The sequence below is a fragment of the Lagopus leucura genome, unplaced genomic scaffold (genome assembly GCF_019238085.1).
Source record: "Lagopus leucura isolate 7727_CA_CO unplaced genomic scaffold, USGS_WTPT01 Super-Scaffold_100026, whole genome shotgun sequence".
Taxonomy (NCBI): domain Eukaryota; kingdom Metazoa; phylum Chordata; class Aves; order Galliformes; family Phasianidae; genus Lagopus; species Lagopus leucura.
In genome coordinates this window covers 1,730,953-1,745,663 of record NW_024962277.1, presented here as the reverse complement: position 1 = coordinate 1,745,663, position 14,711 = coordinate 1,730,953, and the positions used below count along the sequence as shown (strand labels likewise).

At 43.2% G+C, this 14,711-nt stretch overlaps 1 protein-coding gene across 1 annotated transcript in view; it reads left to right on the top strand.

Annotated features, from left to right (window-relative positions):
• CHCHD6 (coiled-coil-helix-coiled-coil-helix domain containing 6) overlaps positions 1-14,711 on the top strand; it is a 101,111-nt gene that overhangs the window by 59,570 nt on the left and 26,830 nt on the right. The window contains exon 8 of the mRNA XM_042880517.1: positions 9,354-9,489. Within this exon, the coding sequence (XP_042736451.1) occupies positions 9,354-9,489 (136 nt within the window). The remainder of the gene's footprint in view (positions 1-9,353; positions 9,490-14,711) is intronic.

The window sequence follows — 14,711 nt, the reverse complement described above, 5'->3', positions numbered from 1 at the left end:
CGACTTTCTGCAGAGTTATTTTAACAACAGGTAAGAGAGTAGGTGGGCCAGTTTTGACTTTGTGCCGTTGCATATGGTGCAAGTATTTCTGGAAGAAAGGCTTTTGAGACTTCATGAAACGACTGAAAATGATTTTGACTCATTTACATTAGCGTGTAAACATTTTCTTTACTAATTCTGGAAGGCCTGTTGTTAAGCAACTGTCTACCAGTGCATAGATTTCCAGGCATTGTTACTCCCCCTCCTACTTCAGGAATATGGTTTGTGGTGACAAAAGTCAAATACGTGGAACGGAGTTGCGCAGATGTTCCAGTTGAGCCAGATTATCCTCTTTTGGACTGATCTTCAGTTTAAAACAATGTAGTAGATTGCACGCGTTATCCAACTGTTGTGTATTTCCTTCTGAAACCCTCTTCTTGGGGATTACTAAACTGCTGCTTCGAAGGAAGGCTTTCCTTTTGCCCACTTAGTAAGATGATGTGCTGTTCTGCTGTTCACAGTATCATCTTTCCTTTTATGCATGTCGAGGAATGAATAATAAATCAGTCCAATGAACTGAGATTGCAGTTCTGTTAGTGCTGAAAAACTGGTGTGAAATATTAATATATCGTTTCGAAATTGTAGGGGTGTTTCTTCAAAGGTACATAGGTAGAACTTGGGAGTTTATAAAATAAAACCTGAATAGCAAAGGAAGAGGTGCCAAAGACTCCCTGCAGTCTATTAGGGATGTTTCTATTACTATCGATTTTTACATGGAAAGTGCTTGTATTCCGCAGTAATGTTGCCATTATAAAACTCTTACATCAGGGTTTGTTGGCAGGCCAAATCCAGATTGTTTTCAAAAGCGTGGATGTTTGTGCAGCTGTTAAGACTCAGACATAGTTTGTGCATCAGAGTACATGAAGTATTTCAGCTCAAAACTCTTCATTCTGGAGAATGCAGGGAAGATAGAAGCAGATCACCGCCCTTGGTTTGCCATTCCGCTGGATGGTGGAATGAAGATTTCTCCAGGTTTTGTAGTATTTTGTTGAGTATTTAGATGTAATGACACGTCCACGCTGAAGTAAGAAAGGTTTTCATGCCTGTGCTCCCATGCTCCCCTTGGCTTCAATAAGGAAAAGGTATCGTGATTATTAATTAATGACCCAACTAAGCTCACTCCAGGCTTTTCTGCCCCCATCCTCCTGCATGGAACCTCCTGTGTGGTGTGGTGTGCTGGAGGTTGGGACATGGGGCTGCTTTGTAAAGGATGGAGGCTATGGCTGTCTGGGGAAGCTTTCTGAAAAGAGCGGCGAATTAAAGATGTCAGAAGCAATAATGCCTGAGAAACCACTTGTTACCAGTGAATTAATGACTTGTTTACTAATTAGGAGCCTAAAGCAAAGTTGAGGTAACACTCCGTTCAATCTGGTCATTAATTCACTAACAAGTGATTTCAAGGGCAGTGCTGCAATTTTGAACAGTAATTGTGTTCCTGATTTGGGATTATATGCTTTGTGCAAAATGTCTTTGCTGTTGAGTCAGCCTCCTCCTGGAGGGATGATAGGAGAGACCAAAGGCAAGTCTGAGCTTCTTCAGAGAGACCATCTCAGCGTTGTGTTCCCCTGGGCTGAACCTGACTGTGAGCGCCATTAGCAATGCAGTGGAGCAGCTCGAGGTTGGCACTGTTCTCATTAACTCACCTGAGATGTTTCACGTGTTGCCTGCATTATCTAAGTTATTTTTGTAAGGATTTCTTTCAATTTTTGGAGGACTTGTTGAAATAATATTTATTTTAAAACAAACAAAAAATCCCAACCTCCCCACCTCCTTCCTCTGTGAAAGCACCATTCCTGCTGCTCTCTGGGGGGAGATGAGGAGCTGCCTAATGGGGATCTGACTCAGCAAATTGCACAACGTGCTGAGGGGGGGCACTGTGGCTTTGAAGATTATAGAGCATGTGCAAAGAAGGGGATCTTTAATAAGGTGGATGTTTAACTTCAGATCCTGCCTGAACTCTTCATGCTGGTGGCTTCATTCTCTTCTATCTCTGCATCTTCAGCAGATCGCACCCCTCTGTCAGTGCAGAACATCCTATTGGGTTCGTGCTTTTGTCCATCACCAGTGCTCCTTTGCGTAGTCTGGTGTGTAACTAAAAGGACTCAGTGCAGTGCTGAGTGACATTTAAGGAAAGTAACTGCTGTTTAAATGAGTGGCCAAGGTTTCTTTTTGAAAAGAACATTTCCTTAGCAGTCTGACATCATTACAAGATCATCTCACGTAGGAAAGAATTAGTGCATGTGTCTGTCCCTCACGTCTTATGGCTATATGAAATTAGCATAACAGATACTCAGTTGTGTAAGACTATTTTCAGGAGGGGGGGTTTGTGTACCAGAAAAGATGGGGCCAACATTCTTTCAGCAGCCGCTTCCCCAGCGAAGCCTGACATTACAACATTATCACAACCCAAATATTCTCAGCATTGGCACTGCACTTCCTGACCTGAGTTCTTAACCAGTTTTTAGATGATGTTCTTTATCTTAAGAAAGAAAATCCCTATTCGGGTCACTTGTTGGGCTGTGTGTTGTTTTCAGATTCAGTTATTGCTTGCTATATTGCTTTTCTGCCTTGTGGGAGCTGAGCCAGCTTCCTTTCTGATTCAGAGAGCTCCTTCCAGCAACAAGATTCTGACTCATTCCTGCTTGGCTTCCAGAGACCGTTTTGCTGCTAACTTTAGGCTCTTCATCTTTGCTAGTCAACTTTTAGTAGTTTGGCAAAAATGGTGCATGGCTTTGTGGGCAGGAGATCCAGTTCTGTAAACTTCTGTATCTCTTGGCAAGGCAGCCGAGAGGCTGTAGCTTTCCTTTCATCTTCCCAACTGACAGTTTCTTGTAACTCAGTATTCTACCATCGTAATCAGCAAAGAATTCACATCCATGTACTCTGAAATTATCCACTTGTGGGGAGAGATCTCTCATTATTTCACATTGCTTGCCATCTGCCATACAGCATGCTAATAGGGGTGATTAGCGATTGGGTTTGCAGGTTTGGTGGGGAGTTGCCACCCCTAGTATGCAAAACCTATAACTCACCTCCAGCACCTACAACTGTAGGGATGCTGCTAAGAAAGCCTGCTGAAAGTGGTAGAAACTGCATCTGTACAAATAAATGTAAACTGACGTTTTTTGGGTGGCCTATTGCTTAAATGGGGAATGGCTGCTCCATGGCTAAACCATGTAGGAGGGCAAACAGTTTGCATTGTGTTGGAGTAAAAGTAAGATACAGAGCTGGAACCTGTGCTCCATGGGTCACACAATCTCTTTGCATGAGTTTCATCAGTGAAATGGAGACACTGTTGTTGACTTCCGTGAGCGTTCCGAAATCAGGTTTATATGAAGCCCTGAAATATTACATTCCACTTCAGTCTGAATGTTTAAAGAGTTGTTTTTGTTGTTGTTGTTTCCTAAAGAAAACATGGTCAGGTTAGACTGTCTTCTCTGAAGGAGTTCCAGCAGCACAGTGACAATACAAGTTGCTGTTGAGATTTGGACGTTTGCTTTAACTTGTTGTTCTCAGTGATAAAATCTAATTAGTTACACAGAAGAAGATTTCAGAACAGCTTCTGGGCATCTGTGATTGGAAAGGAAGGAGTTATCTGACCTGAGAAGGACGAGGGTGCGCGAGTGCACAAATTGCAGTGGGGAATTGTGTGACAGCTTCAAACAAGCTGTCAAAAGAGGAACGGAGATTGGGAAGTGTTTGAGTGACAAATTTTTTTGGATCACAGGGTTGCATGGAAACTGAGGTACTTCATAAATATGTATTCATTAGGCATTTCCATGGATAAGGTAAGGGGAAAGAAAAGCAGGCGACCTGCTCGTGAAGTGCAGCTGTGAAGAGGGAGAAGGAAAGAGAAAATGCTGCACTGTGCAGTAGTGTGTTGCAGACTGTATGAAAAGACATGGGAAGGATCTAGGAATGCAACTACCACAGTAGAAATGTGGAGGTAGTGCCCCTATTCTTAAGAAAATTATCATGAGGTTTCACCTTTCCTTTTAATCCATGTCCTTTATGCAGTATGTTGGTCCTACGAAGAGTATTCCATGCAGATCAGTGGCAAAGCTGTTGAGCAGTGTTTTGAATACATGAAACTGATCAGAGAGATTTCCTTTCTGATAATGTTAGTTTACTCTTGTGAGGCGTGCAGCTTGTTTACACTATGCTTGGTTATGTAGCTTAAATAGCACCGATAGTTTTTTAGTAGATATTGGGATAATTTATTAGGAATCTTCCATCTCTTATTTTGCAGCTGTTTGGTGAGAGAAATGATTCTTCCCTTTCATTCAAGCCATGATATCAAGCTGACATGAAGGGTCAGGGAATCCCATAGGCAGTAGCTTTTGCTCTGTGATAGCACAGCATTCTGCAATGGAAGTTGGCTTCCTTGGCTGTTTGTTCTGTGCTGATGAGTTTGTTATATGTGAATGAAATGCTTCAATTGTGTTTAATTTTCTGCTGTAAATGTCAAGGATGCAGTAATGAGAGAGGATGGAACCTTTCTGTATGCTGTGTATTGCATCTGTCTGGAATTTTTTTCCTGACATGTTAAAGAGGAACCATCAGAGCCAACTGCTACCCAAGGGAGCGTGCAGTTTTACAGGTCAGTTAACCACTTAGCAGTTTTGTATATGTACAGTGCAGCACACCACTTTCATGTGACCAAACATTGCTGAGCTTAGTCTGAAATACATCTGGTGTGCCCTGGATATACAACCATGCTAACCAACTATTTGACACATCTCTGATTCCTTTCCGACACAGAAACTGCTGCTGCATGCCCTGGGCTTTGCTCTCAGTGCAGCCCGTGCACTTCATTGCTGACCTCTGAGGCTGGCTGCGCTGTAGTTATGGTGGTGATTAATGTGGTTTGCTCAAGTTAGCTCTGACACTGGTTGCAGTCGAATAGTGCAGCAGAAAGTAGTTAATCTGGTTATTGGGTTCTGCAGCCCACAGGAAATTTGAGTTTGCTGCGCCATTTAAGTGGCTTCTGTACTGAAGCAAGCTATTCTGAAGTTGGCTTGTACAAGAAACCTTGGGTATCTTTGATTTTTCGCTTTGAGTAGAAGTATCTAAATGTCTAGGTTTAGATACCTTCAGTCTCTGTCCTAAGTGTTTTTTTTTCAGCTTGAATGGTTTCCCAGAGTAAAAGGTAGAAAGAGAATCTTGCCTCTAATTCCATCTGGGATTGCTGTTCTACCCAGTAAAGCCAAGTGACGGCGTGGTGCTCACTGTGGATTTTGGACTAGTTTAAGGAGCTGTCAAGTCCTAAAGCTTTCAAGTTCTATCTCTTCTTGGCTAGTCTGATTTTTTTCATCAGGGTGGAAATAGTAGCAAATGCATACACATCTTCCAGCTTTCCCTCGCTTTGCAATACCAAGCCCATAATTCTCCTTCCAAAAGGGGAAGCTGTCAGCAGCAACGAGCTGGTAGCCATTGTGCTATGTTTGAAGCCTGCCTGTGGGATCTGTGTACTGATGATACTGCCTTAAATTGGTTCTTGAAATAAGTTTGTGTGTTTGTCTTTGAGAGCCGTGTGGCTCCTTGATTAATTGATGGACATTTAGACCAGCACTCTACTCACTACTGCGGCACTTATGATGGAAATTCTGGAAGAACCTTGCTTTAACCTCCCAGATGCTCAGCACTTCTTCATGGGGTTTATATCCACATAGAAGTGAATTTGCCAAGACAAATGAATGCACTTATTGACTGGAGCAGCCGTTACCTGCTGCTGTTGAACAGTTAGGAGAGGGTTAAGAAGAAAACCTCTTCTGAGCCACTAGATTGGCCCTGACTAAGATGAATGTCTAATTCACTCCCAGCGTCCTTACTGCTGCCAGTAATAAAAAGCTTGCTTCACATATTCACCCCACTGCAGACGTTTCTCTTAAATTAAATATAAAGAGGACATATAATAGCACGATTCCACACCAAGCCAATATTATCAGATTGATGTCAGCAGTGATAATAGAAGAAGGATAAGTTGATGAGATTTCATTTGTTAAATAAAGTAAAGGGAATACGCAGTGATAGAGAGGATTTGGTAACTCTCGCTGTGTCAAAATGCAGCAAGATCACATTCGTTCCGTCTTACCTCAAGGGATGGCAGGGAGAAGGATGCCCTTTGTTTCATTTTAAGAAAACCTATCCCTTCTTTTCCAGCCAAAGACCTGATTTTAGATCCTTCAGTGAGAGAGGGAGAAGAAAATCTGAAATTGTGGCTTTTGTGCATACGTAGCCCTCTGTCCCATTGCACAGCAGAGAAGCTGAGGATTTTCTCCACTGTGGCTGGGGAGGCACTGCTAATGAGTTTTATTTCTAGATTAATCCTTTTTTCCCCCACTTGTAATCTTTTCTCCTTTCCTCTTCCTTGCTTGTGTATTATTGTTTTAATCTTTCATATTTCGTATGCCCTGCATTTATATCTGGGGTGTTGTCAGAGCTCAACTCCTCTAGTTCCTTGTCTGTGGGTGTTTTCCTAGCCTTCCTGTTCAGACCTTTTTCTTCCCCCCCCCCCCCCCTGTTTTTTAGCTGCTGTAAATGAGCCTCCTGCATCTGTTTTCGTAATAGCAGTAACAATTGCAGTGCGTTTTATTTTAGACAGAGGCTAATTGCCTACCTTTCTTGGTGGTAGCATATTATGCTTGAAACTGTGACCCATTTTAGAAGAAAGGTCAAAGCTTACTATTCTTCTGCTCTTTCTGCATTCAGACCTCATTCCTTCTCCACCATGTTCTTTCCCCTTCAGTGTGTAAAGCATTCCCCTCCAGCAGCAAAGCATTTACCAAGAGCAGTGTCCAGAAGACGATTTTTTCCTGAAGGTTGAGTACTGCCTATAGCCTTGTGCTGGGCTGAGGTTGAATGGGGGTGTAGCTGACAAAGCTCTCCCTCCTTTGGAATTCAGTGTACCGCTGCCCTCAGCCAAGGCGTGCTCCATTGGACTTGGGTTCCTGCAGTGTGCAGGATGTGCTCCCTTGGGCTGGGCTCACGTTTCCTGTCATTTCACAGGTCACACCACGCCGTGGGCTGCAGGGACACTCCTCTGAGCAGCACTGCCTTCCTGCTCCAAAGTGAGATGTCATCCTCTGTAGGATTTAGCTGGTTTTGTTGAATTTCCAGTTCATTTGTGGATGCGCTCATAAATGGATTTGTGGGATTTGTGTTGATAATTACGTCAGCTGATTTTGTGCTATGTTGACTAGATTCTCTAAATCTCTTTTGAGAAGGTGGTACCACTGATGCATAGCTGGAGTTTCTGCATTGTGCTTGTGTCGTGTAGTTTGGTTCCAGTGAGTTCAGACCATGCTGTGACACGTTCTGCCTTTTCCCTCCCCCAGCCCTCTGCCTGAAAATTACAAAATGCCCTTCAGTTTAACATGGCTGAGTTGGAAAAACCTAATTTTAAAAGTCTTAACTTCTTCAATGAATTGAGGGATTTGATGGTATTTCCTGACCTGGTATTGTTTGGTATCGTTTCTACAGTCTCACTGATTTGATTAGAGTGATATTAAAGTTAGTGACAAAGCAAAATGCCGATATTATGAGTTTTTGATGCTCTCTCTGGTTTCTTTTCCAAAATTTGAAGATTTTTTTTGGAATATGGATTTTTCAGAGGCTTTAAAGGTAATTTTCTATGGAACACAGAAATTACTAATGCATGCTCACCTCTGGGGACTGCATACAAAACAAGTTTCTTCTAAAAGCTATAGGGTTAGAGAAGACAGGGGAAAGAAGTTTGTGTTGTATTTTGGTGGCTTTCTGATCCAAGTGTTTCTAAGCTTGGCTGTCACATTGTTGCTAGAATCAATAGGATCCTTGGAGTTGGAAGGGACCTTTAAAGGCCATCTAGTCCAAGTCCCCTGCAATGAACAGGGACACGCACAGCTAGATCAAGTTGCCCAGGGCCTGATCCAGCCTTGCCTCAAAAGCCTGCAGGAATGGGATGTGAACCACATTGCTGGGCAGTTGTTCCACTGCCTGCTCATTTGTACGTTGCAGAGTACGACTGAGGGCAGAGGTATTGTTTGGAGTATGTCTCAACCAAACTATTTTGAGGAAGCAATGGCGTTGCTGATTTTCTTTTGTTGTTTCTACTTGCCTTCCTGAGTGCCTTACCAAAATGAACGTGATTTGGAAATTCCTATTTGTGGTCTCCAAAATGCTTTCGGATGATCTGGCTTCAAGATGTCACGTTTCTTAGAAATCTCTCACCTGAGAGAGAATGAAAGCTGTCCAGGAATAGGTCACATTTTCTTTGTACCTGGTTGGGAAACCCTATTGCTTGAACGAGTGACTGTTGTTACTGTGGAAATGAACGTAGCACAGTATAGCATTTGTGCTTCCCCATAACATCAGGTGCTTTGGAAAGAAGAGGTGCATTTGATCTTTTAGCACAGATCTCTTTAAGCACGCTGAGGCAGAGAATGCAAGGAATTAAGTGGATTTATGATTTAGAAGGCAGTGTCTTAGTGCTGCTACTCCTCAGCACATGTTCTCTGCTGAAATGTACTGTGGCAATTGTGCTGCAAATTCCTGCAATTTGTGCCTGCCTTTCTGTGCAGCTGATGACACTGCTGTTACTGTGCTTGTGCCATTGTGGCTCGGATTATTTTACAATGACCTTCCTGTTATTGGTACTGTTGCTGAAGATGTGCCATATGTACCCATGCACATGATAGTCTGAGAACATCATCTGTAATTGTTCATGAGTAGCTGTCAGTGCTGCTTGTGGGATGTGAGTGCTAATTGCTTCAGAAATACAAAGAAGCAGATACCTGGTCTTGATATTATTCCCTTTTCTGTTTTGTTTAGTTACTAGGAGAACTACAGTACTCACAACCATGCTGGATATATATATTTTTAATGTTTAAATAGATGAGAATTCAGTAGGTAGAGGTAGCTCATTCAATGAGCCCATTCAGTTCCTTGTCAGCCTGTTATAGATCTGGTGCTGGCCCAGACAGAATTCCTGAGTTTTATCAAAGATTTCCAGTGTGACTTGGAGAAATCATTGAACCTCTTGGAATTGATTCTTCTGAACTGTGGAGGAGACACGGTATTTCATCTATGGGTAAAACTAAAAACCTCCCATACTGACCTAGTAAGAATACATTCCATCTTTCTGCTTAGTACTCTGGATTTTTCAGCTGGAAGACATCATTTAACCCACTTTGGTGATTGCTGCTCCTCCTGGTTTCTTTATTTTTTAGGGCTAAGTGACTCCAACACAAGATTAGTGTGTGCCACTAGTCAAGTGGTAGTCAGTGGCTGAAAACTCCCCTTTGCACATCTTTCTGTTCTCGTTTTGCCCACAGGAGGAGGAACGTTGATCCTGTCTGTGCAAGTCTGCAGTCTGAAATTCTGAAGTGCTATCAAGAAAACCAACGTGAAGTGCTCAAATGCTCGGAGCTGGCTAAGGAGTATCAGCGCTGCGTTAGTGCGGCTCAGAAGGTAATAAAAGCTTCCCTGTTATACTTGCTGGCTTTGCTGACTGTTCTGCGTAGTGTTTTCTTCTGGGAAATATCTCTGGGATCTGTGGTATCTTCCAGGTAAGATGGGGTGTTTATAGGAGACAAGTTTTCCTCAGGATGTACTTTTGTCTATTTGCATTGATCCAGTGCTGCCCAGTCTCACTGTGGTATGTCCCAGCTTCCTTCCCACCAGTGTCCCTATGGTGCTGAGCTGCCCCCAAAGCAGTAGTGTGGATACTCCTCAGCTTCAAAATCAGTTATCCTACGTTTCACCTTCTTGGATGCTGTGTTCTGCAAATGGTAGTTACATCTATTTGCCAATATTAGTGACATTTTGGGCATTTCTGCTTCCATTATGGGACCTCACAATTATCAGTCTTGCTTTTTTTTTCATGGCTGCACTTGTTAAGTAGCAAAGCTACTTAATTCTTGAGGGACCTGCATACCTCTAAAAGGTGTTTGTGTTGTGCAGAGGTTCAACAAGCTGTTATGGCTCTGCCTCCAGAGATGCAGAGCACTCCTAGCTTCTTTTGATTCCTTAGGACAGTGAGTGCTGAGCACCTTGGAAGAATCTGTGACTTTGAAAGCAGGCGAAGGAGAAAGGAAAAAGGAAGCGTTTGGATATCACAACTAGGATATGGTCTTGGGAAATGTGTGATAAGACATACAGTGATGTCTGGAGTGTAAAGGATGTTGTTCCCCACGTGAGAATTCAGTGGGTCAGATGTCCCTCGAGGGCAGACTTCTTTTTTTGGTTATAAAATAAAATCTCTAATGGGACTCGAGACTATAGTAGGGTGGGTTTGGGGAAGGGATGGAGCCTTCTGGGAGCAGAAAACTGAGACTCTTCTCTTGGGATTATTAATGTGAAAGCGGAGGGTGGGGGGAGGTGGAGATTTCATAGAAGCAGTCTTTCTCTGTTGCATTAGCATTGTGCTGTATGCCTGATTTAAGTATAACATGAAACAAGCTGCCAGCCGGCTCCCAGAAGAAGCCCGACAGAAGGAGATGGGAAAATTGTCAGGATATATTAGACCAAATGTTGTTGCTACTCCTGGTGGAATTTTTTTCCTTCCTGTTTACAAAGAAGGTCTTTGTATGTCTGCAAATCAGCAAGGTTAAAGCTGCCAGGGAAAGGGCTTTTCTCTGCTATCTTTAAAGCCCCCAGCTCCCAAAACATGTGGTTTCTTTTTCTTTCTTAGCTCTAAGGTGAAGCAGTGCCTTTGCTGCTGCACAATCCGTGCCCTCTGTTGCTGTGCGCAGTGCCGGTGCATCCGCTGCCAGCCTCTGCTACCTGACGCTTCCTCCTTACCTCCTGTAAATCAGGCTCGCAGCCTTTTTGGTGGAGTATATCTTTAGCAAATGCATTTACCAATACATCTTTATTGCATGCAGTGCGGGCGGAATGTGATTACCAAAGAAGACAGATTGCATTAAACTTCAGCATATTTGCAAGCTGCGGCTCCAAGCCGCCTGAGGAAGGGGCTGGGATGCTGCCAGCCCTGAGCCCCAGCCCAGCATTATTAAAGAGTAAATGGGAAGCTAAATGACTGGTAACAGCAGAGGGCAGTGAAAGATCCTATTAACTTGGAGCTTGCTTAGATTTGTGTAGTGTGGGTTTTTCTTGGTATGTATTTTTAAAAACCAAAGAACTTGGAGAGGTGGCCTTAGTTTCCAGAGTGTTCAGAGAATTTTTTTTTCCCCATTCTTTTGGTAAGTTCTCAGAAGAAGCAGTGCATAGGACATGAACTTGCTGTGGGTGATGGCAGTGTGCGTGAATCTCCTTGCTGTGCTTTCAGAAGGGGGAAGAGACATTGAGGCACAGGTAGCTGAACCTTGCAGCTGGATACAGGCACGAGAGGGTTCTGCAAGTGCAAACCCAAATCAGATGTGTGCAAGGCAGAACATCCTGTATTTTCTCTTATCCGAGGACAGCTCAAGCCCTGACAATTTGCCTCGATGCTCTTACTGCTTCCTCTGGCTCCTGAGATATATATGTAGCAATCACAAGCTGTTGTGCTTTTTCCTGGACTGTAAAACTCCCTCCTCCCTTTGCTATTTAAGCTGTTATTTTTCTTTAAGTTTAAATTAGCAGCAGCATTACCAAATGGTTTTTCGTCTCACGCATTCCTCATTTGGGTTGGAGGAATGTGGGAAAGAGGGGTCACAATCCCTTGATTTCTTGGTTATTTTTTTCTTTTAAACAGAATTTGTTTGCTATTATAGAAAGATGTTATATTCAAAGCTGGATGTGGGACTTCAGCTCGCTGGTATGCTGGTGATTTGTTCTTCTGCTTTATACTAAAGATTTTATAAGGCTTGGTGAATATTCTTTAATGAAGCATCTGGTTCTCTACAAGTTCTTCTTGATGGCTGGTAAAATGTCTCCAAGGCATGGATACATTAGGCTCAGAAAGCAAGCTCTAGATTTCTAGGCTAAAATTACAGCTTATAGTGGATGACTGTAATTCCTTGCATCTTCCCCCTTACCGTGTTGCTTTGAGACCATTCCTTTGGGCACCCATTTCCCTTTGCCTGTTGCTGTGCACATTTCTCATCCAGGAGGTGAGATACAGTCTCAATTACCTCTGCCCCACAGAAATGTATCAGGTAATAATTTCTGAAATTTGGAAATTTTATTTTTTGCTCTCCTTTCCTGTATAGGCCCTCCTGCTGGAGCAGGTTGCTGTACTGCATGATAGAGGTGTAAATGCTGTTACTACTTTTGTATGTTTTCTGCTCGTCAGGGGACAGAAATAGGCAGTACAAGAGCATGGTGCATCACACCCTAGAACAGTACTCTAAAGGAGGCCAGTGGAATTGCCACCTATGAGTGACTATTCTACTGCTTAGGCACACCAAAGCCATCAACTCCAACTTTTGGTGCCTATAGTTGGATGTTATTGGAGTGATCCTCTTCTAGTTGCTCATCTGCTCACAGCATTCCCTATCTAGCATGCTTACTAGCTTTGCTGTTTATTTGTTCTGAATGTTAAGTTTTGTTTGTGTTCTCATGGGTTCTGGCTTGCTCCCTGCTACCTGAACTTTGCTTATGTCTAAGCCCTCTGACATCAGGGCATGTTGCTGTAATGCCTCCTGTTCAATTTAGGAGTGTTTTATCTTTCCTGGTGGTCTGTTTCTGTGGCTCTGCAGAACTTCGGCAAGCATAAGAATTGCTGGTTTTAAATCTAATAAAAGCTGGGATAATGGGACAGCTGCGGGAGGGGCAGTTCCCATTGTGTCTTTTAAAATTGCCTGTAGTTTATTGACCACAAGTTTCACCGAGAGCTACTGCTGCCGTTAGATAATGAGAATTGAAAATTGCTGCTGCTGTTTCCCCGAGGTTTTATCTCATGCCAATGAGAGGAGGGTGTGGAAGGAAAAGGAGAGTGGGTAGTGGAAATCTGTGCAATTTCTTTTTTTTGGACCCCGATAGAAAAGAGAAATCATTTTTTTGGAAGCGTAGGTCCTGCTGCTGAATTGCTTTCCTGCCCTGCAAATGTGCACTCACGTGCAAGTTTTGTTAGGATGTCTGTGACCTTCTTTGCTTCCTCTACGTCCTGTTCACACCAGTGGGTGAATCTGAGTTTCTATAGCATTTTGGATGGTTAATCTGTTATGTAACTGGCATTTATGCGAGGGAATCTCTGACAGCTGCCACCTGAAAAATGTGGCCTTTGGTGACCACATATTGACATGATTCAAGATTGTGAACAGTGCTGCTTCTTACAGTTGTGTGCAAACAAATGCCTGCTGCATCCCTGTTCTTCCGAGCATTCTCTTAATGCCTCTAGGAGCTCTTCTTTCACAGAGGGACCAAGGTGACATTTTTGTGCTCTAGCTGCTGGCCAAACCAAGTTACAAAGAGCTGCATACCAGACGCACGTATTCCCTTGTCAGTAGGAAGTGCGTACACTGAGCTAGGAGCCATTCATAATTCTGTGCCTTTTCTCTCTGTTCTACATCCAGCTTCTCACGAGTCTGCTATTCATAACAGACAAAGGTAAGCCTATTTCTATCAAGGCTTTAGGGCTTGTCTGCATAAGGAAATTACAATGCAATAAACTGGTGAGTGAGTTTATTGTATAGCAACTTCTCTGTATGTGAACATACTTGGTTTGTAATGGAAGCACAGGGAAAATTCACCCTCATTTGCTGTGAGTCACTCTGCTATGCAAACAAGCCTTGGCAAAACACAAACTAGATTCCAGCAGACGTAGATGTCTAACATAACCTTGAGTCTACCACATTCTCCTTTATCCTTGACTCTAATAAAAAAGTGTAGTCAATTTACTGCTCCTACTTTTGACTGATCTCTATGGAAGCCCATTTCCCATTCAACACACAGCAGAGCATTGCGACTCTGCCTGAAGTTTACCTCTGATTTATGAGCAGTGACCTACATTGCCATAGCTGAGAAGATGCAGCTGATAGTCACGCAGCGTCCCTTCCTGATGGAACAGCTTCACTCAAGCATTTGGATCCTGAAGGAGCCTGGCCTGCTGTGAGCTGTTGTTTCCCCAACCTGAGTATTTCTGCCAAAGCTAATCAGCTCCAGGAGACACAGGGAGCCATGGACTGTATTGCAGGTAGCTCAGATCATCTTTAGCTTCTTGTTATGGAATTGTTTCCATCCTGATGGACTGCAGAATGCTTTATAGACTTGTTGATGTACCTACTGGGGTAGGGAACTGCTGGGGGCCTCCCTGTCTGGAGGAACTGTAACCAGGTACAGTGACGAGAAATGCTAGCGTTCTGCTTCCCTCACTGACACTCTGCAGATCTAAATCTGAGCAATTGAAGCCTTGTAGAGAAGATATATATCACAAGGTATGCTACTTGAAATACAGTATATCTAACTTGGAAGGCTTTAGGGTTGTTTGAGCTTTCTGAAATTCAGCTTTGTGGTTTGAGATAAATCTGTGTATTTGGTATCTGGAGCGTGATATCCTAGCCGTACCCTCAGCCAGGTATGTGCCTGCCCTGCCGTTCGTCTCGCTGTCCTTGTTCAAAGCAAACGTATCTGTAAAGTGTTTTTCTTGCTTTCTCAGTAAAGTCAATTCTCTTTTTTTAATCTTTCTCTCTTCCAACCTTTATTTGTCCAAATGCTGTGGTGATAACACTATCGGAGGAGTTTATGACTCAATAAATGGCCCCCACAAGGGAATCAGTGGAGAGGCCGCAAGCTGCAGGCAGCTGCTG